The sequence below is a fragment of the Eumetopias jubatus genome, unplaced genomic scaffold (genome assembly GCF_037043125.1).
Source record: "Eumetopias jubatus isolate StellerSeaLion01/CBP00866 unplaced genomic scaffold, mEumJub1_p1.0 scaffold_8, whole genome shotgun sequence".
Classification (NCBI taxonomy): domain Eukaryota; kingdom Metazoa; phylum Chordata; class Mammalia; order Carnivora; family Otariidae; genus Eumetopias; species Eumetopias jubatus.
Window position 1 is genome coordinate 42,711,860 of NW_028274814.1, and position 25,337 is coordinate 42,737,196.

General features: G+C 46.0%; 2 protein-coding genes across 2 annotated transcripts in view; both read left to right on the forward strand.

The window, feature by feature from the left end:
- Window positions 1–25,337, forward strand: part of GALNT8 (polypeptide N-acetylgalactosaminyltransferase 8) — a 151,957-nt gene that overhangs the window by 84,426 nt on the left and 42,194 nt on the right. The gene's annotated exons all lie outside the window — the stretch shown is intronic.
- KCNA6 (potassium voltage-gated channel subfamily A member 6) lies at window positions 22,600–24,256 on the forward strand. The gene has a single exon (XM_028121169.1). The coding sequence runs from the start codon at window positions 22,600–22,602 to the stop codon at window positions 24,184–24,186; it is 1,587 nt and encodes a 528-aa protein (XP_027976970.1). The 3' UTR covers window positions 24,187–24,256.

A 25,337-nucleotide genomic window follows, 5' to 3' on the forward strand; every position in this document is an offset into this window, starting at 1 on the left:
TGTACCCTGACTTCGACATCTGTAATGATGATTACCATAGAGACCTGATGCAAGGCCTCAGGAAATCCAGCTGTGAAAGAGGATTAAACCTGCCTGGTGAGGGTCAGACGAGGCTTTGGAATGAAGGCGGTTTTTCTCTCCCTGAGCCTTATTTCATCTGTTAAATTGGGCAAGAGTGACTTCTGGTCCTGGCATTCTGTAATTCTCATCTCCTTTTCCTATGTGGATTTGTCACCAAGGATAGCTCTTCTCCATACATAAAGATCTCTGGGTTCCCATGGAGGCCTGATCTGGAGCCCTAAATGAGTGGCTGCCTTCAGAGGTCCCTTCTGGAGCGAGGCAAGTGGCTTCCTTGATCACAGTTCCTTATGCTTGTTTGGCTCAGCTACAGGTTCGGGTTCTATTTCCTTCCTACTTTTAGCTTCCTCCCTCTTTCAATGCCTTCTAGTCTTTTCGTGGCAGATTGTGATGTGCTCCACCTCTCTCTCTCCACCCTCAGATGTCCCGGAAGGATAGACCCAAAGTCAAGATTTGTTCTGATTCAGCTCTATATCCCTCCAGGACTTAATGCTTTGCACAAAAAAGATGTTCAATTAATGTACATGAAAACATAACAGTTTTTTCTTTTGGAAACTTTTTGCATTCAGGTTAAAAGTACCTGTATTTGTTTTCTCCAGTTTGTGGAACAAATTACCACAAACAGTGGCTTGAAACAACATAAATATATTGTCTTACAATTCTGGAGATCAGAAGTCTGACATGGGTTTCACTAGGTTATACTCAAGCTGTTGGCAGGGCTGTGATTCTTTCTGGAAGTTCTACAGCAAACCCATTCTTGTTTGTTTTTTTGCTTTTTGTTTCTGTTTTTGTCTTTTCCAGCTTCTAGGGGCTGCCCTGTATTCTTTGGCTTGTGGCCCTCTTCCACCTTGAAAGTCAAACGGCTAGTCAAACTTTGCTCACATCATGTCACTCTAACACTGACTGTTCTTCACCCCTTTTCTAGCTTTTAAAGGGTGCTGTGATTACATTGGGCCCAACTGGCTAACCCAGGCAGGATCATCTCTCTATCTTGAGGTGTGTTGATTAGCAACTTCAATACCATGTGATGTAACATAGTCACAGGTCACAGGTATTAGGATGAGGATACCTTTGGGGGACCATTACTCTGTTTACTATGGTGCCAAGTGATTTTTTCCCCCAGGATTCTGTTTATTTAATCCTCTACCCATGCACTTACTTACTTAGCATTTGTTGAGCTCTTACTCTGTCCCATGTGCTTTGCTAGGTGCTGGGAAATCAAAGGTGCACAGTACATAGTCAAAAGTGGGAGGCAAGAATGAACAATTGATGCAGGTGTGCAAAGGGAACTGGGGGAAGAGAGGAGGGGCATTAATCCCAGATTGGAGAAAGAGATGACACCTGACCTGAGTTTTAAGGGAGCTGGGACTAGAGATGGGGGTCCACACAGAGAGAAGAGCATTTGAAAAGACCTGGGCAGTATGGTGTTCCCTGGAAGTTAAGATAGTTTAAGTTACTGGAGCAGAAGGTATTTCCCCCACATTCTTCCTGTGCCATCCTTAAGGAAGAGAGTTGAGTCTGGATCAGTAAGCACGGGCATAGACCATGGTGGGCCTCATGTGCAGATAAAGAGCTGCACTTGATGGGATGCCTGAGTGGCTCAGCCAGTTAAGCGGCTCCCTTCGGCTCAGGTCATGATCCCAGGGTCCTGGGATCGAGTCCCGCATTGGGCTCCTTTCTACTCGGGGAGCCTGCTTCTCTTTCTGCCTGCTGCTCCCCCTGCTCGTGCTTGCTCTCTGTCTCTCTCTTCCTTTCTCTCTCTCTGACAAATAAATAAAATCTTAAAAAAAAAAAAAGGAGCTGCACTTGATGCGATAGCCACTGGGAAGAGATTGAAGAATTTCAAAAGGGAGTGAAGGTGGGCTGATGTGCCAGTTGCACGTAATGACTTTTCAAGTTTAGGGCTTCCTTCCTTCCAGCGGCCACACATGGTCTTCCTTTTTCTTTCTTTTATTTTTTTTTGTTTTAAAGATTTTATTTATTTATTTGAGAAAGAGAGAGAGAACCCAAGCAGGTGGGAGGGGCAGAGGGTGAGAAAGAGAGAGAGAAGCAGATGCCCCACTGAGCAGGGAGCCCAACATGGGGCTTAATCCCAGGACCCCAGGATCATGACCTGAGCCAAAGGCAGACACTGAACCAGGAGCCCCAGTCTTCCTTTTTCCAATGTGAATTTAATGCATTCATTTTCTTCCCTTGTTGTCAGCCTTCTTAGGCCAACCTTGTAGCTTTCTGTTGGCTAAGGCTGCTTTGAGGTCCTCAAAGATGACTTCGCAGCATCTCTTCCCATATTAGGCCCAGGACCTGGCCCTGAGTACATTCATGCTTTTAGGCTCTTTCCCCCAGAGCCATCGGCATGAAGTTCCTAATTATGACAGCATCAATGAATGCTGAGTACATTTGTAGAGAATGATTACTCGTCTCAGCAGATTTGTTGCTTCTTTGAAGGTAGTAGCAGGAGCAATTATGCAGCAGCTGTGGTATAGTGGCAAAAGCACGGGTTTTCGTCAGAAAATCTGACGATGAATCTCAGCTCTGCCATTTAATAGGCATTTGGCTTTGGGAAAGTCACATAAATTCATTGTGTCTCAATTCCATAATCTTTAGAATGGGGGATCTGTCAGTCCGGCTGTAACTGCTGTAACCAAAAGTTTGGTAGTTTAACACAATACAAGGTTATGTCTTACTCATCCTACAGTCCAACATGGCTGTTCCTGCTCAGGTGGCTCTTCTGCATAGCTCTTCTCCAACTTATAACTCAGGGACTCAGGATCCCCCTATTTTATGGCTTCCTCAACCCCCTCCACCCGGCAGTCCTCAGCGTCCTCCCCTTTTCGGTCAAAAGATAGGGAAAGGAGAGAGAGTGTTAAGGTTTGTGCAGTGTTATGGTCCAGGCCCGGAAATGACCACATCTGCTTCGTCCACATTCCACTGGGCAGAACCCAGTCACATGGCTGCAATCAATTAACTGCAGGGGAAGCTGGGAAATGTAGTCCAGCTGTGTTCCCCGGGGGTAAAAGGAAATGGTTTGGTTTACCAAATACCTGGTCAGCCTTTCTAACTATACCACTATAATGATATAGTTGTTTCTAGAATTAAGTTAGATAACTAAGTGCTGGTGCTGAGAGCAGTGCCACATACGTGGTAAACACAGAATGTGGGTTTTCGTGCCTTGCAAAGGGTGCCTGGGAGAACAGATGCTTCAGGAAGGAAATGTAAATTGTGGGTTGTGAGAGCAGTCCTCCTTTGTGGTTTCTTTTAGAGTGTATCAGGAAACAATATTCAGTAAGAAATAGTCCATTAGAATCAGTAAAAAATACTTAAACAGAAAGTAGTCCATTAGCCCTGGCACCCTTAGGAAAGAGCTCTTTGTCTGACAGACACAGTGATGCTTCCTGGCTCTGAGAGAAGCAGTGTTCTTAGCCATCCTCATCTGCCTTTGCTGCATCTTTTCCAACTAATTGTCCCTCACCCACCATCCCCAATTGACACACACTAATTCCTCTCATTAAGGATTATAATGGGAGCCGAATCAGGAGTGATAGGCAGGGAGGGGGGAGTAAGTCAGGCAAGATAATTTAGAGGCATAAATAAGGCAATATAGGTCATCTAAAGGAAAATTAAATGGAATTTGGCCTGAGAGAAAGGTCCAGACTAATTTAAACACGTGTGCAACTAAGTATGCAAATCATTTGAACAGAGAGTAGAGGGAACGCTGATGTAAATGTTTTGTAATGAAGTAAGACTTTGTTGACTCCAAATGTTAGGGCCTTTATGCCTTTTCAATCCCATTTCTCCTTCTCACCCCATCTGATAACAGGAACTTAATTAGGAATAGAAGGAATTCTACCTCTCTCCCTGCATATTTCAGGCTGATGATTTTTGTAGAACAAGTATTTTTTTAAAGACATAATAAGATTATTCCTTCTCCCTTTCACCAGTTCAAGCCCTACCTTGGAAAAAACAGCAAGAATACACTATTTACTGATGTGCACTGCCTTTAAAGCCATCCCAGGGGACAGATACATCTCCATTAAGTATCCAGTTGTTGAGAGCTGCAGTAGGCTCAGTAATGAACTGTGTGATCTGAAGACTGGGGGCTGGCTGGGAGGGGGCTCTAACGGTGACTTGGAAATCGAGACCCTCTCTGAAGATGTCCAAGAATGGGCCATTAGAAGAAAGCTGCTGAGCCACATGTGTGAGGGCTGAGGGGCAAGCTGCAAAGAGTGATGAATAGGGGTCATTTGAAAGAAAAGACACGACAGGTTAAGGGAAATAATGATTGTGGCTCAGAACTCACAGCTTTTATCCAGCTATGAGCTATTCTTGCCCTGCCTGGGGGAGGGAGGGCTGCAGGCTTCTTCTGCTTCAGAGAAGCATGAAAAGGAAGAGAGGCCAGGTCTTTGGGTACATGGGAGGACAAGAGGAGGGGAGGGGAGGGCTCAGCCCAAGAGCTAGAAAAAAGGTGGAAGAGAAGCTGAAGAAGGAGCCCAGCAGGAAGTGTGGAGAACCAGGATTCAGGATTCTAGTTCTAGAGCCCTTAGGGTCCCTGTTTCAGAAAAAAAAAAAAAAAAAAAAAAAGAGTAAGTACCAACGCATAGCTGTCTCACCATCAGGGTGGAGAAGAACTCCATGGTTGCCCTTCTCTTTAACTAGTTTTGTTTTTTCTTGTGGTGGATTTCCTTATAAAAGTGGCTTGCAATATGTGGTTGTTAAAAACTTGGGTCTGAATTCCAACCCTACCATTTGTTAGGTGAACTTGGGGAAATTCATTAACTTCTCTGAGCTTCAGGGAAGGGTGAAGATTAAAAAAATAATGCATGTAAAAAGCACAGCATCTGGCACAGCATTCATTTATCAAAAATTAACTGATACTGTAAAAAATGCTTAGTTTGATCAAGGAAATGACTGGAAATTTGGGAAGGCTTTCCAGACAGTGTGATAGAGTTGTCCTCATGCAAACAAAAACCTGAAGGCTGTTTTCATAGGATTTGTGCCCATTTGGAGACAGAAGACGTGGCTTCCAGTCACAGTGCCACCACTAACAAGCTGTGGGCCTTGCAGGCAGCCCAAGGAAGCTGTTCAAGACTCAGGTTCTCATTTTATTTTATTTTAGTTTCATTTATTTTTAATTTTTAGAAGATTTTATTTATTTATTTGAGAGACAGAGAAAGAGAGAACAAGCAGGGGCAGCGGCAGAGGGAGAGGGAGAAGCAGACTCCCCTGCTGAGCAAGGAGCCTGATGCAGGACTCAATCCCAGAACCCTGGGATCTTGACCTGAGCCGAAGGCAGACGCTTAACTGACTGAGCCACCCAAGGGCCCCTCAGGTTCTCAGTTTAAAAACAGGGATACTACTAAGAGCTTGATTTGCATCACAGGGGTCTCCTGGGGGTCTGTAAGGCAAACTCAGAAGCACCTTGTGAAAGGCAAAAATGAATCTAGACAAACACTAGGGGTCAGTAAAGGTGAGTAACTGTCACACTGAGCAGGAGAGTGATCCCTGGAAGAGGGAGGCTGGAATGATGAGGGTGAGAGAAGAGTAAGTAGGGAGGAAGCAGAGGGTGGTGCTAAGAGAAGATGCTAAGAGAAGGGAGGAAGCTAAGAGAGGGTCCTAAGAAGCTGACAGACAGTAGATAGAGGGACCAAGATTACCCTTAGGTTGGCTGGAGGATCAGGGTTACAACGAGGAATAACCAAATCCAGGTACAAGAGTAAAGGCAGGACTTCTGTGAAAGACTGTTTTGTATTAGGAATTTGGAGGTACATGGGCTGAAGGCCACCGAGGGGTTGAAAGTGTAAAATAATGATAATAAATTACATTTATTGAGTTACTTATTACTCATTTATTTGGCAAACCTTGAGTGCCCACTATGTGCCAGGCAAGGTTTTAGGTGCTGGGGATACAGATATCAGTGAACAAAACAGAAAGGAATCCCTGTCTTCATGGAGCTGATGACCTAAGCAGGAAAATAGACACATTTTCAAGAAGAAATATATAAACTGGGACAAGTGGATGTCCACAGTTAGACCCTAACTTCGCATCATATGCAAACATAACTCAAAGTGGATCAAGGACCAAAGTGCAAGAACCCAAACTACAAACACTTAGAAGAAAGCATAGGCATAATCTTTGGGATCATGGCAGTGGAGTCTTAGGTATAACACCAAAAGCACAAGCAACAACAGCAAAATAGATTAATTTAAATTATCAAATTAAAAACTTTTTGCTTCAAATTACACCATCAAGAAAGTGAAAAGACAACTCATAATTTTTTTGTAAGCCTGCTCTAAAAAAGTAAAATCTACTCACTTAAAAAAAAAAACTCACAAGAAGGGAGAAAATATTGCAAACCATATATCTGATTACAGACTTATATCTAGAATATATAAAGAATTCTTTAAAAGTGGACAAAGGATCGGAATAAACATTTCCCCAGAGATGCTACACATATGGCCAATAAGTACATGAAAAGATGCTCAACATCATTAACCCCCAGGGAAATGCAAATCAAGACCACAATGAGATACCACTTCACACTCACTTGGATGGCTACAATTAAAAAACAAACAAACAAACAAAAACCTTAGAAAATAGCCATTGTTGATGAGGATATAGAGAAATCTGAACACTCACACCCTGCTGGGGCTGGTGGGAATATAAAGTGCGGCGGCCACTTTGGAAAACAGCTGGGCAGTTCCTCAGGAGATTAAACACCGAGTACCCAAGTGATCCAATGATTCCACTGCTAGTTATATACCCTAAAGAAATGGGAACATGTCTACAAAAAATTTGTATGTGAATGTTCATAGCACATTATTCATAATAGCCAAAAGGTAGAAACAACCCAATTTTCCATCAGCTGGTGAATGGATAAACAAAGTGTGATAGATCCTTGTGATGAAATCTTATTTGGCCACAAAAAGGACTGGAGTCCTAATATAGGCTATGACATGGATGGACCTTGAATATGTTATGCTAAGGAAAAGAAACCAGTCACTACAGACCATATATTATATAATTCCACTTATGGGAAATGTTTAGAACAAGCACATATAAAGAAAGAAGGTATGTTAGTGGTTGCTGTGAGCTGGTGGGAAGTGAAGGGGGACTTTGGGGAAGACTTCGGCAGTGATAGCGAAAGCGGCTTCTTTGGAGGTGATAAAAAAGTTCTAAAATTGATTGTGGTGATGGTTTGCACAACTCTGCACAGACTATAACCCATTGAATTGTACATTCTAAATGGGTGAATTGTATGGCATGTGAATTATATCTCAATAAAGCCGTTACAAAGAAACAAATATATGTTGTGCCAAATGGTGATAAGCTCTCTGAAGAATAGTGGGTGGGGTGTGGTCAGGGAGGGCCTCTCCGCGGAGGTTACATTTAAGTGGAGACCAGAGAGAATTGAGGAAGGAAGTTCTGCATATATATCAGGGGGAGAATATTCCAGGCTGAAGGAGCAAGTGCAAAACAGGAAGACACAGAGCTTGCACGTCCAAAAACTATGAGGAGGCCCGTGTGGCTCAGGTTGAGTGAGGGAGAGGAGCTGAAGTCTCAGAAGTACGCACCAGCATCTTCCAGGTTACATAGGTCATATGGACTGAAGTTGGGAGTTCAGATTTTATACTTGGTGTGGCTGGGAAGCTTTTGGAGTCTTTGAAGCAAGCAAATGACACACGTGGATTTCCATTTTTAAATTACTCTGGCCGGGGGTGGAGAACAGTCTGCAGGACGGTTGGAGTGAGTGGAACACCGGTAAACCAGCTCTCTAGGGGGAAGAAAGGCCCTGGTTTGTAATGTTTGCTAATTTCTCTGGTGTAAATGTTCCCACCGTGGCCAATTTTAAACTAGCACCAGTTTGACAACAGGCTGGAAAAATTCCTGAAAATTTAGCAGTCGGCTCTGATGAGCCAGTTTGGGTTCCAGCACACCCCTGGCAGGAGGAGACTGATGGAGAGACTTCTAGAGCAGCAAAGTGGTGAGAAAAAGTAATCAGATTTGGGGCATATTTTTAAAGCTTCCTCCTATCATGAACAAGAGTAAGTGGCACCTTTAGCCCATAGAGGACCTTTGTGCAGATTAGAAAAAGACACCTCTTCCTCTGGACGTGAGCAGCCACAGCAGGGTACGTGCTATAGTGTGTGGAATGCAGATTTGGCTTCAGCCACTCGCATACCAGCTGCCCTGTGCAGGGTACAACCTTACAATTTATAACAGAGCATCCCTTTGACAGTGTTGACAAAGACGTTATTATGTGACCCCTCGTTTTTAAAAAAGATTTTATTTATTTTGAGAGCGAAAGACAGAGAGAGCACAAGCAGGGGGAGAGGCAGAGGGAGAGGGAGAAGCAGGCTCCCCACTGAGCAGGGAGCCCGATGCAGGACTCGATCCCAGGACCCTGAGATTATGACCTGAGCTGAAGGCAAACACCTAACCTACTGAGCCACCCAGGTGCCCCATGACTCCCTTTTTACAGATGAGAAATTGGTAGTCCAAATTAGTTAAGCAACACTCCTAAAAGTGAGGGGATGGGATTTGCACCTAATGTCTTATAGTCTGACATCCCAAAGTGAATCCGTACACCTGGGCTGTCATGTATGGCAGATACAAGGGCAAGGAGGTGAAAGGGAGAGAAAGAACAGAAAATCCAAGGTTGTAGATTTCTCTGGCAAAATTTTATCCCTGGAGTTGAGGCAACCCAAGTAAAGAGAAAGGAATCGCAGTTATTAAATTTCTACTTTATGTATAAAGTACTCCAGATATCTTCACATTAATTTGGAAAGAAGAGAAATTTTGGCTTCATTTTAAAGAGGAGGACAGAGAATACCGAGGCCCAGAGAGGTTAAGAAATGTGCCCAGGGTAACACAGCTGGTGAGTAGCATCTGGGGCAATGACTTGTGCTCTTTCCATATCATGTTTCAGGAGCTTGAGCTCTACCAGCTGGCAAAGGAGCCCTACGCTTTCAGTGTATCTACCCTTCTTCTAGAGATGACAGGCACATTTCTGGATAGGGAGCAAGTTGGCCAGTTCCTGAAATATTTTAGGAACCCAGTATCAAGCCAGTATGGAGATCAGATTTTCATTCATTCAACAAACATTGATTGTCTGTTAATTACCAGCCGTCGCAGTTGGGTCCTGGGACTGCAGGGATGAATAAGCATTGTCTCTGACCTTGTACGTTCTTCTGCCCTCCTCTCTATGTTCTCATTTACAATTTGAGGCGCCGATCCCATTTGCTCACTCCCAATCTATCTATGACTTGAAGGGAGACTAGGATGTTCATATGGTTTGACATTTCTCTAAGCAGCTGTGGGAAATGGAGTCTGGACACATGGAAACTGTCAAAAATTGAAACTCTCTCTCCTTTGCATAAAATGTCACTTAGCCCCTTCCTCTGCCAATTCCTGAGCTGACAAAATCGGGAATGCCAACTGCAGAATTTCTAGACAGCATCGGGCCAGCCCTCCGTTTGTACCCACTTCTCCACTCTTCATCTCCCTATGCTTGAGAAGAGAACAAGGACCTGTTTTGTGAGGATGCAGGCACTTCCCTAGAGCAGGGCCCCTTCCTGGCTTTGGGAAGGACCAGAGGATTAGGCTGGAAATTGTTTTCATGGAAATGGAATTCAAATTGGAACCTTATGTCTAGTTTCTCTGTGCCGCAGAGAGCATGGCTAAAGTATGGCCCCCATCAGCCAGATGTGGCATTCCATATGCGGACTCTGATGAGCTAAGCTTATGCCTGCTCCCTAAATGAAAGGCTGCATGCATATCCTTTTCCTGAAAGAACTCACTTCTGGTGATGAGATAGTGAAATACAATGCTCAAGGGTGTGTGTGTGTGTGTGTGTGTGTGTGTGTGTAAAAAGGAAGCCAGAGAGGGTTACTTCTGCATTCAGGAAAGCAGATGACTAGGTTGAGCCTGGGCACCCCTGAGCTCCAACATCGGAGTTCCCAGGACAGAGTCTATTCTAGCAGCTCAGCTGAGTGACTTTCTACGAGTTACTTGACTTTCAGTTAGCTGTTGCTGCATAACAAAGTACCCAGCTCCTAGTGACTTAAAAACAACGATTTGTCATTATTATATGCCACAGTTCTGTGACTCGAGAATTCAGACGAGTCACAGTTGGAATGTTCTGTACCTGCTCTGTGATATCTGGGGTCTCAGCTGGGATGATCTGAATGAGTGCTGAAACAGCTAGGGGCCGGTTGAAGATTCTGTGTGTGTGTGTGTGTGTGTGTGTGTGTGTGTATACACTTTGCTCCCTGTTAGATGGACTGTCCTTGGGGCCAGGATTCATGATTATTTTGTTCAACATTGTATATCCAGAGCCTAATGCAGAACCTGGTACACAGAAGATGTTCAGTAATTATTTGTGGAATAAACGCATGAGTCCCTCTGAAGTCTCCAGTATACATGGAAAAGACAGCAGGCAATGACGAGAAAGAATCAACAAAGAGCCCTTTCAAGGAGCCTTCTTTTTGTTCTCTCTCCACATATAAACACTACTCAATTCACACTAAAATGAGTGGAGAATTCTACTTATTTTGCAGTTAATACAGTTTGAGGAGTTTAGGACTCACAGGTTCTTACCTACACTATTGTCTGGGATAATACAAAATGCATGCATTAATTAATTTGGGCCTTTCAGATTAATAGGTTCTGGGGCTAGATGGGAGACACAGAGTACTTTGAGATTTTTAGATGACAAATCTGTTAGAAATGTCCTTTACTGTGATTTTCACCTCTCTGTATTTTGGCTGTTAGTATAAGATCCTTCAGCTTCTGCCATTCATCTTCTCTTAGATGAGCACTTCCCAATATAGAATGGTACAGGAATACTTGTGAATCTGAGGGAAAATGGCACGTGGAGGGGTGAGTGTCTGCATCCTCTCTCTCTCTCTGCCCCTATGGCTGTAGATACTGCAGCTGGTAACACATGTCTTGCTCTGCATCGCCTCCAGAAATCAGGTCCTGGGCCTGCTGGGAGGGATGCATAAAGCCCGTTCCTCTCATCCTGTGGGAAGGGCCTGGTGGGTGATGTCTGGGGTCACAGTGGAAGACCAGAGTTGGAAGAGTACACATCAGGGTATTGCTGCTACTCTTGTTCTTGAGGAGAATGCAGTTCTTTCTACCAGTCAGTGGGCAGAGACCCTCTGAAACAGTATAGACCTACCTAGAATTAGGGGCACATTTCCAGAATCCGAAGGTTATAGAATTAGGATTGTAATTTACCTTAGAATCCAGAGTCCTCTCGTGCAGGGGAAACTGAGGCCCAGGGAAGTGCTCTGACAAAGCCTGAATGGTGAGCATGTGGGTCCAGAAGTCATACTCTCTGACTTCAACTTGAGTGTTCAAGGCTCTGGATGTGACTGTCCTTTGAAGAGGATAAAGCACCATGAAAAAGTCATCGTTAATGTTATCGTCATGTGTCCTGTGCTCACCTGAATGGGAAATGTGAATGGAGAGGAAACAGAGTTCTCTCCAGAACAATGATCACCTCCCCCTTCTCTCTCTTGCACCCCCTCCACCCCACCCTCCACATGGTGGTCCACCCATTCTCTGGACTCTGGTCCCCTTGCTGTTGTCCTGGCCCCAGGCCTGGGCGGAAACAACATAACCTTTTCAGGAGAAAGGGTGCAGAGAAAGAAGTGTGTGGGGAGCCCGGTGGTGGGGGGAGAGGCTTTGACCTGTTCAGGAGGCACGGATAGGGTGTGAGGTTCCCCTGCACTCTCTGCCCTTACATCCTCGCTGGCCCCTCGTCCCCAGGGCCCAGACAGTCCAGATCTCCGGGAGGGGAATGCTGAAATCCTCACTCTCAGCCCCGTCAGGCACCTTCAGGCACTGTGCTCAGAGCCTGGCTGGCCTCTGTAAATTGTGTCTGGGAGGAAACGAGGTCCTCCTTCTACTGGGCCATTTCCAGGCTTCTTGAACCACCAAGCACTGGGAGGGAGAATGAATATTTTATAAAAGGCCCTAAAACATAATCTGTTACTTTGAGTGAATTAGAGTCTGTAGTTAAAAAAAGAGAGAAGTTTGCCATCAGTGGAACAGGAGTTCTGCATTATTTAGCCCCAGCTATTCCATCACATCAGTAAAGCAGGAGAATCAGAACATTAAAATCACACCCTTTGCTCCTGAGGAGGGGAAGCAGCATCCTGGAGGCCCACTCCCTACGTCTTGGATTTACTTTGCGGGGGACAATGGGTCTCTGCCTGGAGTGTGCTTGGGAGGAGGGGGCATAGATCTCTGCTCCCCTACTGACATGGTACCTTGCAGAGAACATTTCTGAGATCTAGTCTTCCCACCCTATTTTGGGGACTTGTCTTACTCAACAGACAGCCTTCTCTAAGTTCTTCTCTTGTACAGCAATAGTACAAGAGTACCCAAATTCCTGATCCTAGGGGAAAACCAAAAGTCATTTTACTTTTGTTTGGATGCACAGTGATTCAAATCCCTTTGCCTTAAGCACTCCCTCACAGACTACAACTTGGGCCTCATCATTCCTAACCATAAAATCCTCTAACTTGTTTTCAGAACTAAAGAAATGAATGTGCTACCCCCATGGACTCCACAGTTAGCACAGTAAACCATAGACATACACTTTGGAACTACAATTTCTTTAACTGTGTCAAAGATTCCAGACCAACCTCTTCATGATTCTATTCAAAGAATTTATGCTTCACTCCCGTGGTGGAAGAAAACAGGAAAATATTTTCTCCATCTTTCCAGAACATACCCTGACAGTCATGGCTTTTTTTGTTTGTTTGTTTGTTTGTTCTTTCAGATGAGATCAGGCGCGTTCAGGGTGGGATGGCCGTAGACTCTTTGTTTGTTCTTTCGTTACAGGACTGGCTTTGGGTACCTCTTTCCCTCATGCTTGTTATTTGGGGGCCATATCTACAATGAGATGTGGCTTTCTGTGTCTTGGCCAGCTCACCTTGCCTCTGCCATCCAACCCCTTCCCTCCCTACCCCCCCCCACACCTTCATGTTCACATATACCCCTATACAGGATCTGCTTTTATTCCATCAGTGCCTTGAGGAGGATGGTGTTATTGCAGATGAAGGAAGGTGCTCTGGACCTTGTGGCATTCCTTATATTACCTGCTTAGCAACCGACCCTCTCTCTGCATAGGCTGCATGCTCTCTTCATCTCTGCTTTCTGATTGCTTTCTCCTCCTTCTGCTCCTTATTGTTACTCATCAACTAACATGATGAGCACCTGTTACATGAAGGCTATTGTTCTAGGCCAAGGGGGAAAGATGACAGGGGCCTTGTCCTTACATGGTTTGAAATCTATGGGAACATAGGCTTCTTTCTGATCTGCCACTTCATCCTAGAAGAGTTTGTTATTTATAACCCATGGGGTAGGGAAATTCTAATGAACGGTGAATTCAGAGATCTGGATTCCAATCATTGCAGCTGTAAGAACTTAGAAAAGTCATTGACTCCTTCTAAAGTCCGATTCTGTCATTAGCAAATTAAGGCAGTTGAGTGAGGTGATGTTCACTGTCATCCCTAAGGTTTGGTTCCTATGATTTAATTTTCTCAAATCATGCTCTACAGTACACGAATGTCTCAAAACATAAGGTTTGGTGAAAAATGAGGTTCAATGGTTAAATCTATTTGGAAAACATTAAATAATGTTAAGGAATGTATTAGAGGCTTTAATATTCTAATGTCTATTATGAACCTCTCTGAGATGGTTAAAGTATCAGATTCCCAGACTCATTTAATTGGGGAGTGTGAGTGTATGTAAATATCTATTACCATGACACAAAACTAGAATTGTGTAGAACACAGTTTGGGAATGAAAAGTGGAATGCCTGCAACATGAGCTCTGGACGCAAGGCTGCTTACATTTGCAGCCTGCTCTAGTACCCACTAGTTCTACCACCTGGGGGATTATTTAGCTTCTCCATGCTTCAGTTTTCTTGTTTGTCCAAGAAAATTAGGGAAAGCTCCTACCTCATGGCTCTTAGGAAAGTGATTGGAATACAGTAAGCATCCAGTAAATGTTTATAATTAACTATTGCTATCTTTAGTGAATATTTATTAAAAAGCTAATCAACAAAAGGTGCTTACATTTTATTGTAAAGACTGACTTAGCCACAGTCTGTGGTCGTGTTTGAGATCTCAGCTAGGATGCCAGAACTAGACAGCATGCTGCTGCCTCAGTGACGTAAAGTTGGGTCAGAAAATGGGCAAGGAAAAGCAAAAATTCAGAGGAGCTCAGTACAAGCACATGGGAAAATCCCTACAGAATGATATGGCAGGGGTAGGAATAAGCAGCAATAAGAACAAAAACATTGGCCGAAGTGATGCTTTGGTAATGAATTTCATGATTCATGTTCGATTTTGTTTCTTTTTAGCCATAGAAAATGGAACATTGATTACTTTTGTTGTATGTATCTTCCAAGCAGGAAAGCAAGGAGGTATATAGGTGAGGAGAGGTTATGTTGTAGTAACAAACATCTCATAAATCTCAGTGGGTTATAATAAAGGGTTACTTATTGCTCAGACTACTTACCCATCCTGGTGTTCTTGAGGCTCTGCTCCATTCTTTCTGGAGCTGGCTGCTCCACCTTCTCATGTGCTCTGCATCAATATGGCAAAGGAAAACCACTCTGGCAAGTAAGTGCTGCAGGCCAGATGTAACACATGTCCTAACTCATCAACTAGAACGAGGGAACTAGAACCACATCATTACATGGGCCAGGAAGGACACAATCCTATTGTGTGCCCAGGAGGTGGAGAGCTGGAAATATTTGGTAAACAGTAGCATTGACTCCCATCAACTGCCCTCCTGATCATGCAATATCTGGCTATCATAGACAAAATGGCTTACTTACTCTCTAAGGGAGTCAACCCAAAAGACACACAAAAGCCTTATCTATTCCTGGCACAAAACTGAAATTCTAGGCTCTCTAGTAGCATGTAGTTGTCTTCATGTTACGGAGTGACATGTTCAGTTAGGGTTGTGGGTCCTCCTAATTCAGAGACGTAGGGAACCCAAAAGACAAGTTTTGTTTCCCTCTTTCACAACACAATAGACAATAGTTGATCTGAAATAGGATAACTTTAATAAATAGTCCTATTCAGAAAGGGGGAGATAGAAGAAGCTCAGCAATCCCTGCTTTGTGGTGATTCTGAAACCCTGCTAAGGACAATTGGGCCCTTGTTTGGCTGCTCTTCTCTGCCTCTTAGCTTCTTCTCTGGAATGTTCCTTTTTCTCTGTTATCTTCGTTGCTCATATCTGAGATGGGCATGCTGCTGATACTTTCCTTTGGGACTCAGTAGCTTTCTCAGCCAGCTTCTTGGCCATAAAAATTTAGGGACACAAGGTTGTTTCAAGTCTTGAACAGTAATGAATGGTTTAGTCCAGGGCAGGGTGCCTTTGAGTATGGCTATCTTAAAATTACCTTGGGCTTTTCCCTATCTGCTCCAGGCAGCTCTATGTGCCAATAGCCAATAACCACACCAGTGGTTCTTCTTCAGATGAACGTAACCGTGGATAATTTGAGTCTGTCAGTTTTCTGTGGGAAGTTACACTTTTAGTCTTTCTCTCGGTCTCTCTCTCTTTGTCTCTCCTCTGCCCTCCCTTTTTAAGCTAGTTTGTCCAATTAAAAATGATTTTTTGTGGTGGTGGTAGGGAAGCCATAGCTATAATTAGTTTTGCTTTAAAACACCTTATCCCACTCAGAGGTATTAACAATGGGCATGACTGACCTCTGCTTGATTTTTTCCATACAGCAAACCTGAGTCCTAATAAGCCCTTTTTGCACAGAGGTCTTTCAAGTTTTGTTTACTTTCTTGGGGGAGATGAGAAGCAGGTCCCTCTGCCAGTCCTCAAAATCCCCACATTTCTGGGCCATCTCTGGTCCATTCCACCTCTGCTTGCTAAATGACTAGTTCTTTTCTGAGCTCATCAATACCTTGTACTACATTGTCAGATGTAGCTTGCAGTAGTCACTGTACAATACTAACAATCTGTTTTCAAACCTCCTCCCAGATAGGCAAGTTTTTAGGTACTTGATCTGCCTTCTAAGCTGTCACAGGCAACAATTTGCAAATATTTTGCCACTTGTAACATGGATTGCCTGTGAAGCTTCTTTACTGCCCATCATTTGGCCCCAGTCCAATGCCAAGGCCACAGATTTTTGGTTATAGCAGCTCCTCATTTCTGGGTAGTACTGTTGAATTGGTTCGGATAGGCTAGATTATGCCATGATAACAAATCAACCCCCATATATCACAGGATTAGAATGAGTTTCTCACTCATGCTACATTTCTATTGCTTTGGCTGGGCTCCATGTCACCTCACTCTGGACCCCGCCTCACTCTGACAGCAGCCACCATCTTGACCACTACTGGTCAAGAGTGGCTGAGCTAAAGAAAGTTCTGGCGGCTTTCTTTACATTCAATGCAATGTTTTAGTCTAGAAGTGACACACATCACTTCTGCGTACAAATCCTTGGTCAGAACTATTTGCCTGGTCTAACCACAGGGGAGCTGGAGAGCACAAACCCCCATTCCTGAAAGGTAGAGAACCGGAGACATCTGGAAAGCAGCACTGGTGACTTATCTCCGTTGTGGACTGGCATGAAGAAGCAGGCTGCAAACGTGTGATACTAACAAGCTCTCTCGGGATCCTCCCTGAATGATAAAGAGTTCTTTATAGATTTATTTCTTGGCATGGCTAGTCATTTCCTAAGGCTGTTGATTTGCATGGCACAGATGTCTAATGCATTCCTTTTCCAATATACAGCTTCACTCAAGCAAAAGCTGTTAGATTTTTCTCTAGTGGATTCTGGAGTATCATCATCACCATCATCATTTTGTAGTTGATATCACTATCATCGTCATCATCATCAAAACTCTGGCTAAGGAGCTAAATATAAATGATGCTTATCTATAGAATATATATATTTGCATTTGTCCTTCCCCTTGTCCACTCTGGTCCCAGGGAAAGCCCAGGAGGAGGAAAATGGTGATGGTGCTTCCAAAGACTAAATTAATAGAAGGGGACTTTAGGTCTAAGAGTTACACTATCAAGTGTGAGAAGGGGGCACTAAACAGTTTATAAGACTAGTGGGTGCTACTGGCAGGAACTTAAAGCTCAAATTTCAAGACAGTGATTTCTTTTTAATGTAAGTCTTAGATGACCAAATTTGTGTGTGTTTGTGTGCGTGTGTGTGTGTATGTGTGTGTGTACATGTAGAGGGATGGGAACAAAAGGAATGTAGCAAAGATTGTTTGCAAAGCATAGAATCACCCAATCATCCATTAATCTCCCCATGTCCCCCAGAATTCAAAGCTTCCTTCCTTCATCTTTCCAGCCAGGAAAATGGGGGGAAGGTTAAGAGGAGTAAAAATGACCCAGGAAGGAGGCAGGGTCATATAGGACACTGTTTTCTGGTCAGAGGAACTTCCACATTGGCCATCCTGAAGAACGGAAGGATTGGGGCAGTGAGCCTTGCCCAGAGGTGAGAGAGTAAGATGAGAGACACAGTGTCTGATGCATCACACCCCTGCCCCCAACTGTCTCCATATGGTTTGTCTTCTCCAGTGCAGAGCCAAAGAAAGGGGTGATTTTTCTTGATTCTTCTCAGGGAGGATGTGTGTATAATTATGCACTCAAGTAGGAACTGAGGGTGTTGACCACTTACCACTCTTTCCTCCCACAGGGGCCTGTGGGTGATAAGGCAGGTAAAAAGAAGCATTCTGAGATTATTCAGAGAAACAAGGCCCAGTCTATGACCACTGTCCTCTCTCTCCAGAGAAACACTACAAGGATCCTACTGCTGGGGTGATGACAAGCACACACGTGCGTGCATGCGCGTGTGCACACACACATATACAAAGTAAAAAAATTAATAAAAGAAGCCTGGAAAATAGGATAGAATGCTAATTTACATAGCTGGGATGAGTACATTTTAAACTCCAGGGCAGAGACACTAATATAAATGGTTATCAAATTATGTGGCGCATTGTTATGTACTCATCTTGGTTAGTACATACATCCATTTTCAGGTGGTTCCTCCCTACTGTGACCTTTTTCTTCCCACGCTGTGCTCCTGATCTGATGCAGATATTGTGCTCATTTGGAAGTCAGCATGACCCTGTGAAGATGCGAATCTGGGACAACATCTTCTCTGGTTTTCTTTTGACCCCACTGACCACCCCTTGGTCTCCTCTGCTGGCTCCTCTTCTTCCTGAACTTGAACTGTGAATTGTAAAGTACTGTGCAGGACTTGGCCTTGGTTATGTTTCTCTTCATTGTCCATATTCTGTCTCTCTAGAAGATGTCAGTGCCATGGGCTTAAATATTTCTAAATATTTTACATTCACAAATCACTCATTTCTTTTTCATATTCCAGGCCTGAATAAATAACCACTTCTCAATGTCTTTATTTGCATGTTTAATTTACCTCTCCAATTTAACATTTCTGAACATGAGGTCTTGATTGATCCTAACCTGTTTATTTATTTTTTTAAAGATTTTATGTATTTGAGAGAGAGAGAGCATGAGAGAAAGAGAGAGAGAGTGCGAGCTCAAGCGGGGGGAGGAGCAGAGGGAGAGGGAGAAGCAGACTCCCCGCTGAGCAGGGAGCCCAATGCTCAACCGACCGAGCAACCCAGGCACCCCTGATCCTAACCTGTTTAATTCCTTATATTCCCTTTCTTAGTAAATGACACCTCTCTCCCCCGTTGCTCAAACCCCAAACCTGGCATTCTTTGATTGTTTCTCATGTCCTATCCATCACCAATTCCTGCTGATTCTCTTAAATCTCCCCGCCCCGCCCCCACCTCATCCCCACTCTATCCCTACTTGCTTTACCTTTAGTCCAGTCCCTGTCACTATCAACCTTTTCCCAGACTACTGCAATTTCCTGGCCCATTTTCCTTTTGCCCCCTTGTAATGCATTCTCTTCATAGCCTCTATGCAAATCATGTCTCCTCTCTGCTTGACAGCCATCCCATATTGTCTCTTCTGGGGCATCTTTCCCAACCACCCTGTTCAAAGTTGAATCCTCAGGTTGATTTCTGACATAGCATCCCATTTAGTTTCTCAAAGCATTTACTATAATATATAAATTTCTTCTTTATTGTTTACTGTCAAAATTTTCTGTCTAGAATGTAATGTATTTACTGCACAGACATGTAAGCTCACGAAAACAGATATTTTGTCTAGATCACTTCTAAACCCCTAGCACCTGCCAGTATGATGGGCACCCAGCTGCTTCTCAATAAATGCTTGTTAATTCCGTGAATGGCCCCTAGCATCATTGCAAATATTTGAATTTAGGCACAAGAAAAATCTGTGCTGTCATGAAATCGGTGCTCAGTGAATGTGGGGGAAATGTTCACCTGTCACTGGAAGTGGTGTTGCAGTGTATGGATGGGGTTGTGCCTTTTGTCTTTCTTCACCTGGGAACTGGCACTTCTGAAGGTGTAATTTTACTCACTCTTCATATATGCTAGAGAAGAATGATCTAAGCATACGGATTTTCTAAAGCTAAGAAATGAGTCTCTTTCACAAAAGAACTAAAAACAGAACTCTGATTCATGAATTTGGTAATGACTTTTCTCTCAGGGGGAACCTCCTCGCGCACAGTGAGACATCTCCTGGGGCACAGCCTCATGCCTGATGTGAAGGTAACCAGGAACGTCAGCTCTGATGTAGGCTGGCGGGCAGCACCAGCCAGACTTAACCCAGGGGTACTCAAATGGTGATTCCTTTTACCATGTTAGACTGTGCACCCTTCTGGCAGAATGCAGGTTTTTTTTTTTTTTTTTCCCATGCTTCCCACCATTTGTTTTGAAGAGTTACTGACCTAGTTGACAGCCTCATGAATAAAAACAGCAATGACGAAAACAAACATGAAATGAATAATTCATTATAAATTTTGAAAACAAGGACAAAAAGAGTAAATTAATTTATAATCCAGAAAATAATTGCAGATAATCGGACAAGGGTGAAAGAGTATCTTCTGTATTGTGTCTGTTGTTGTTTCCTTTTCTTCTTTTACTTTTTCTTATTTTTTTGAATGGAGCGACTTGCATGAAGTCTAAATTGCTTAATTACATAGCCTGTAAATAGGGAAACTGTGGACTGGGTGACTGGGTGCAATTGCTTTCTCACCTTTCACTGAAGCATGCAAGGTGAAGGGAGGAAGTGGAAACTAACAGCACAGGCACAGAGAGGAAGCAGAGTCTGGCTGCACCTCCTGAAGCAACAGCCCAGAGAATGAAGATGCAATGAGATGCTAGCTTCTCTCCTACGCATTCACTACCTGACCTCTGCCCTACACATCTAGAAGACTTTGTCTCTACTCCCCCCAACCCCTCCGGCAGTGAATGCTGCTGCGAACCACTGTGGTTTTAAAACACTGTGCAATACAAAGAATTCTTGCTTGTATCTTGTGGTTTGAGATTACCTTTATGTATCATTCCTGTCATTATCAGCAATGATATAAAATGAACAAGAAGCTACACAAAACAACTTGTAGTCATCAGCCAATTAATTTTGGCCACAGACAACCAGGAAGGGAGAAACTGGGGTAAAGAGAAGCAAATGCCAACCATACCTGGAAGTGGCAGTCTAAAAAAATCAGAGCAATCCTCTTCCACCAAACTCTAACCTGTCTGGTCTAGTAAAGAAAGACTATATGGTTTCCAGTGGAAATGGATAGAAAACCATTCTTACGGCTTCCCTCCTAGAGAGTTAGGGCAAGATTCCCTAACATCAAACTTTGGTCCCTATCCAAATACTGCCAGGCGAGTCTTCACTGTAACATTACCTAAGAGCAGGGGCCATCTTTCTCATAGGGTTGTGGGACAGATGGGGCTGTGAGTGACATAGCACAGGTAGAGCACCTGGAATCCGGCCAGCACATATTAGATGCTCAGTAAATGTAGCCATTATTTTTCTTTTCAACATTCTTACATACCACTTCCCACTCATCCCCTCCTCTCTTTTCTTGCCTGTGCAGTAAGAAGGCATTCCCCGATGAGCTCCCAGGGAGGCTGGAAGCAAATGAATTCCAGGGTGTGCTTCCCTGAACCAGGATACCTCTGAGAGACCACCATCTTCTGGTTCTTTTTTCACTCGGGCTGCTGCCCCAGTTCCCAGAACTCCCCTGGAAAACCTCTGAGGCAAAAAGCAATGGGAGACTTCCCAGCCCCTTCTCTGCTACCAACTTTGCTACTCTAGGACAGTTGCAGCCTTGCCCTTCCAGGTTCGCAAAGGGAGGTATGGATTCTCTGGGGACTTACACTGGAATACTATCTAAATTGGAAGCTCTGAAGACTTCTACAGATGCTTTCTCTCTCTCTCTCTCTTTTAAGTAGATTAAGGAAGCTGGCAAATGGGTCTTCGTAAATATCGAGGGACAAAATATGATTCGATTTTTTCATTAGATTTCTGGACCAGTGGAGGTACAGTGCTCCCTGTTGTGTTGTATGGTGGGGCGGGGTGTGTTTTCTCCTCGGTGAAATGCACTGCGCAGATCACCTCCTGTAAACTGAAATGAGGAAAGCTGATTGCGGAGGTGGAGGGGGTGTGGTATTAGGGTGCTGGTGCTTGTTTAGGGGGCCGCGATTGTGAATGCGAGCAAGGGAGAGGCGTGCCAGGCGAGCGCGGGAAAGATTACTGGTGAGGCAAGTGTGTGTCTATTTCCACAGCGCCCTGGCTCGCGGCAGCCCCTGGCTGGGCGAGGGGTGTGATGTGAGAGTGGGGTGGGAGGGGGCAGCAGGCGGGGCCTGCCACGTCACTTGGAGAGTGAGTGTTGGGAAGGAAGGGCAGAGCGGAGAGCCGAGCTGCTGCCACTGCAACTGCCGCGGCTGCAGCGAAGGCTTGAGCGGTGGGGAGGTGGGTCCCCGCGCCCTGGCGCCGGGGCAGCCGCAGGGCCCTCTGCGAGGCCTGCGGCGCGACTCACAGGGAGGAGGTGGTGGCTGTGGCGGCGGGAACGGCGACCTTGGCCAGACGGAGCCCGCGGTGCACGTAGGGCGGAGGCCGAGCCCCGCCAGGAGTCTCTGCCGAGCCGGAGGGAGGCGCATCTGGCGCTTCGCTCCCAGCGGCTGCCGGGGGCTTGAGCGGCTGGAGAAACGCATTGGGAGCCGGGAAGAGCTAACCCTCCGGAGGTCGGACCCCCGCGTCCTGGAGCCCAGTCTCAGGCACGGCAGGGGGCGAAGCCACGCGTCTTTTCGGGCAGCCCGTTTCACACGCGCCAGTTTGCGGTTCCAGGTATCCCAGTAAGCTGTGGCACCCAAGCGCGGATATCTGGAGGCGCGGAGCGAAATCCTCTGCGTCCGGGTCCCCTCTCCAGACCTAGCCTTGCAGAGACCGGGGCTTCGGGGCTCACAGACCCAGCGGCCAGGCCAGACCGCGAGCTCGGAGGAGCGCGAGCCCCACCCTACACGGAGGGCGCCGCTGAGAGCCGGGAAGAGGTGCCGCGCTCCAGAGGTTGTGTCGTGGGCGCCGTCCTAGTGGCGGGGAGCGCACCGCGGAGGGGACATGAGGTCGGAGAAATCCCTGACGCTGGCGGCGCCGGGGGAGGTCCGTGGGCCGGAGGGGGAGCAACAGGATGCGGGAGATTTCCCGGAGGCCGGCGGGGGCGGGGGCTGCTGTAGTAGCGAGCGCCTGGTGATCAATATCTCCGGGCTGCGCTTCGAGACGCAACTGCGCACCCTGTCGCTGTTTCCCGACACGCTGCTGGGAGACCCCGGTCGCAGAGTCCGCTTCTTCGACCCCCTGAGGAACGAGTACTTCTTCGACCGCAACCGGCCCAGCTTCGACGCCATCCTCTACTACTACCAGTCTGGGGGCCGCCTGCGGAGGCCGGTCAACGTGCCCCTGGACATCTTCCTGGAGGAGATCCGCTTCTACCAGCTGGGGGACGAGGCCCTGGCGGCCTTCCGGGAGGACGAGGGCTGCCTGCCCGAAGGTGGCGAGGACGAGAAGCCACTGCCCTCCCAGCCCTTCCAGCGCCAGGTCTGGCTTCTCTTCGAGTACCCTGAGAGCTCAGGCCCCGCCAGGGGCATCGCCATCGTCTCCGTGTTGGTCATTCTCATCTCCATCGTCATCTTTTGCTTGGAGACCTTGCCCCAGTTCCGTGCAGATGGTCGAGGTGGAAGCAATGGTGTGAGCAGAGACTCCCCAATTTCCAGGGGTAGTCAAGAGGAAGACGAAGATGAAGAGGATTCCTATACCTTTCATCCTGGCCTCCCCCCGGGGGGCATGGTGGCAGGTGGCTCATCCTCACTAAGTACTCTTGGAGGCTCTTTCTTTACTGACCCGTTCTTTCTGGTGGAGACCCTGTGCATAGTTTGGTTCACTTTTGAGCTCCTGGTTCGCTTTTCTGCCTGCCCCAGCAAGCCAGCCTTCTTCCGCAACATCATGAACATCATTGACTTGGTGGCCATCTTCCCCTACTTCATCACCCTGGGCACTGAGCTGGTACAGCAGCAGGAACAGCAGTCGGCCAGTGGAGGTGGCGGCCAGAACGGGCAGCAGGCCATGTCCCTGGCCATCCTCAGAGTGATCCGCCTGGTCCGGGTGTTCCGCATCTTCAAGCTCTCCCGCCACTCCAAGGGGCTCCAGATCCTGGGCAAGACCTTGCAGGCCTCCATGCGGGAGCTGGGCCTGCTCATCTTCTTCCTCTTCATCGGGGTCATCCTCTTCTCCAGTGCCGTCTACTTCGCAGAGGCCGACGATGATGATTCACTCTTTCCCAGCATCCCAGATGCCTTCTGGTGGGCAGTGGTTACAATGACCACGGTAGGTTATGGAGACATGTACCCCATGACGGTGGGGGGCAAGATCGTGGGCTCGCTGTGTGCCATCGCTGGGGTCCTCACCATTGCCCTGCCTGTGCCCGTCATTGTCTCCAACTTCAACTACTTCTACCACCGGGAGACGGAGCAGGAGGAGCAAGGCCAGTATACCCATGTCACTTGTGGGCAGCCTGCACCAGACCTGAAGGCAGCCGACAGTGGACTTGGCAAGCCTGAATTCTCCGAGACCGCTCGGGAACGGAGACCCAGCTACCTTCCTCCTCCACATCGGGCATATGCAGAGAAAAGGATGCTCACTGAGGTTTGACAGATGCAGGCAGGGCGTGAATGAAAAGGACGACCCTGAGCAAACAGCCTCAGGCTTCCTTCTCATTCTCCACTCCCTTCACCCGAGCTCCAGACAAATTCCTGATTCCCTCCCCTGCACTGGGTCCAGATACCTGGACTGTCAACCTTGTTGCTTGATCTCTCCAGCATTCAAGGTTTATCCATCTAAATGACATTCTTGAAATTCTAATGGTGCCACCCATTCATGCCCATCTTCTGTCACGTGGATGAGATTTCCATCTGACCTTCCCTCATGACTCTCAATTTTCATGTCTGGGGCTTGTAATGTCTCTAGGAACAGAGATGTCAACAGGATGGAAACCAGGCATACCTGGGTCCTATTTCTCTCCTTGGTGTCCTTTGCTTTGGGGCATACACCTGTCAGCTTTTGGCTACATGGCAACTAGCAGAAGCTGGAAGACAGAAACAGTGTTCATCTTTCTGTTTTATTTCCGTGCCCTGTAACATCTGCTGGTCATCCTGCAGAAGACCCTTGGTAAAGCCTTTAGCTGCCCAGCCTCCAAATCTGTTATTCATCTCGAATCTTGGGAGGAATTAGAGAAACTGCAATTAAACTTAGCCATTTGGAGGACATTAGGGTCAGTCCCAGACCAAAGGGGCCAAAGGATTCCTCCAGGTGTGTCCTGGCACAGTGGATATCAGCCTTTTGTCTACATTCAATTCTTCCCTCCTTGATTCTCTAGCTTCCAGGAAGGTTCCTTCTCAGAGCCAAATACTCTTTTTGTGCAAGTGCCTTCCTGTGCAGAGGAACTGGAAAGAGGGAACCACAGAGCCAGGAGAAATGGCTGAATAGAGTCAAGCAACTAGCCTGACCGAATTATCTAAAGAGAGGTATCACTTAAGCAGACATTGTCATCTGGGAGGCGTGCAAAGAGGAACCTTGTTGCAGACGGGAAATTTCTCTCCCACAATTACCCCCAACCCTCTCAGGCCCCCCACCCTTCTTCCTGGGAATTTGACTGAGGATTGCAGTTGAAGGTTTTCCAAAGCAAACTCTAGCTTCAACCTGCAGACAGGTAAAAGCATCCATTGGATGTTAGCGTGGGGTTCTTCCCATTTTAGGGGCAATGAAATAGGTTTAGAGTAAGGAAGAAACATCATTCCTTTGTT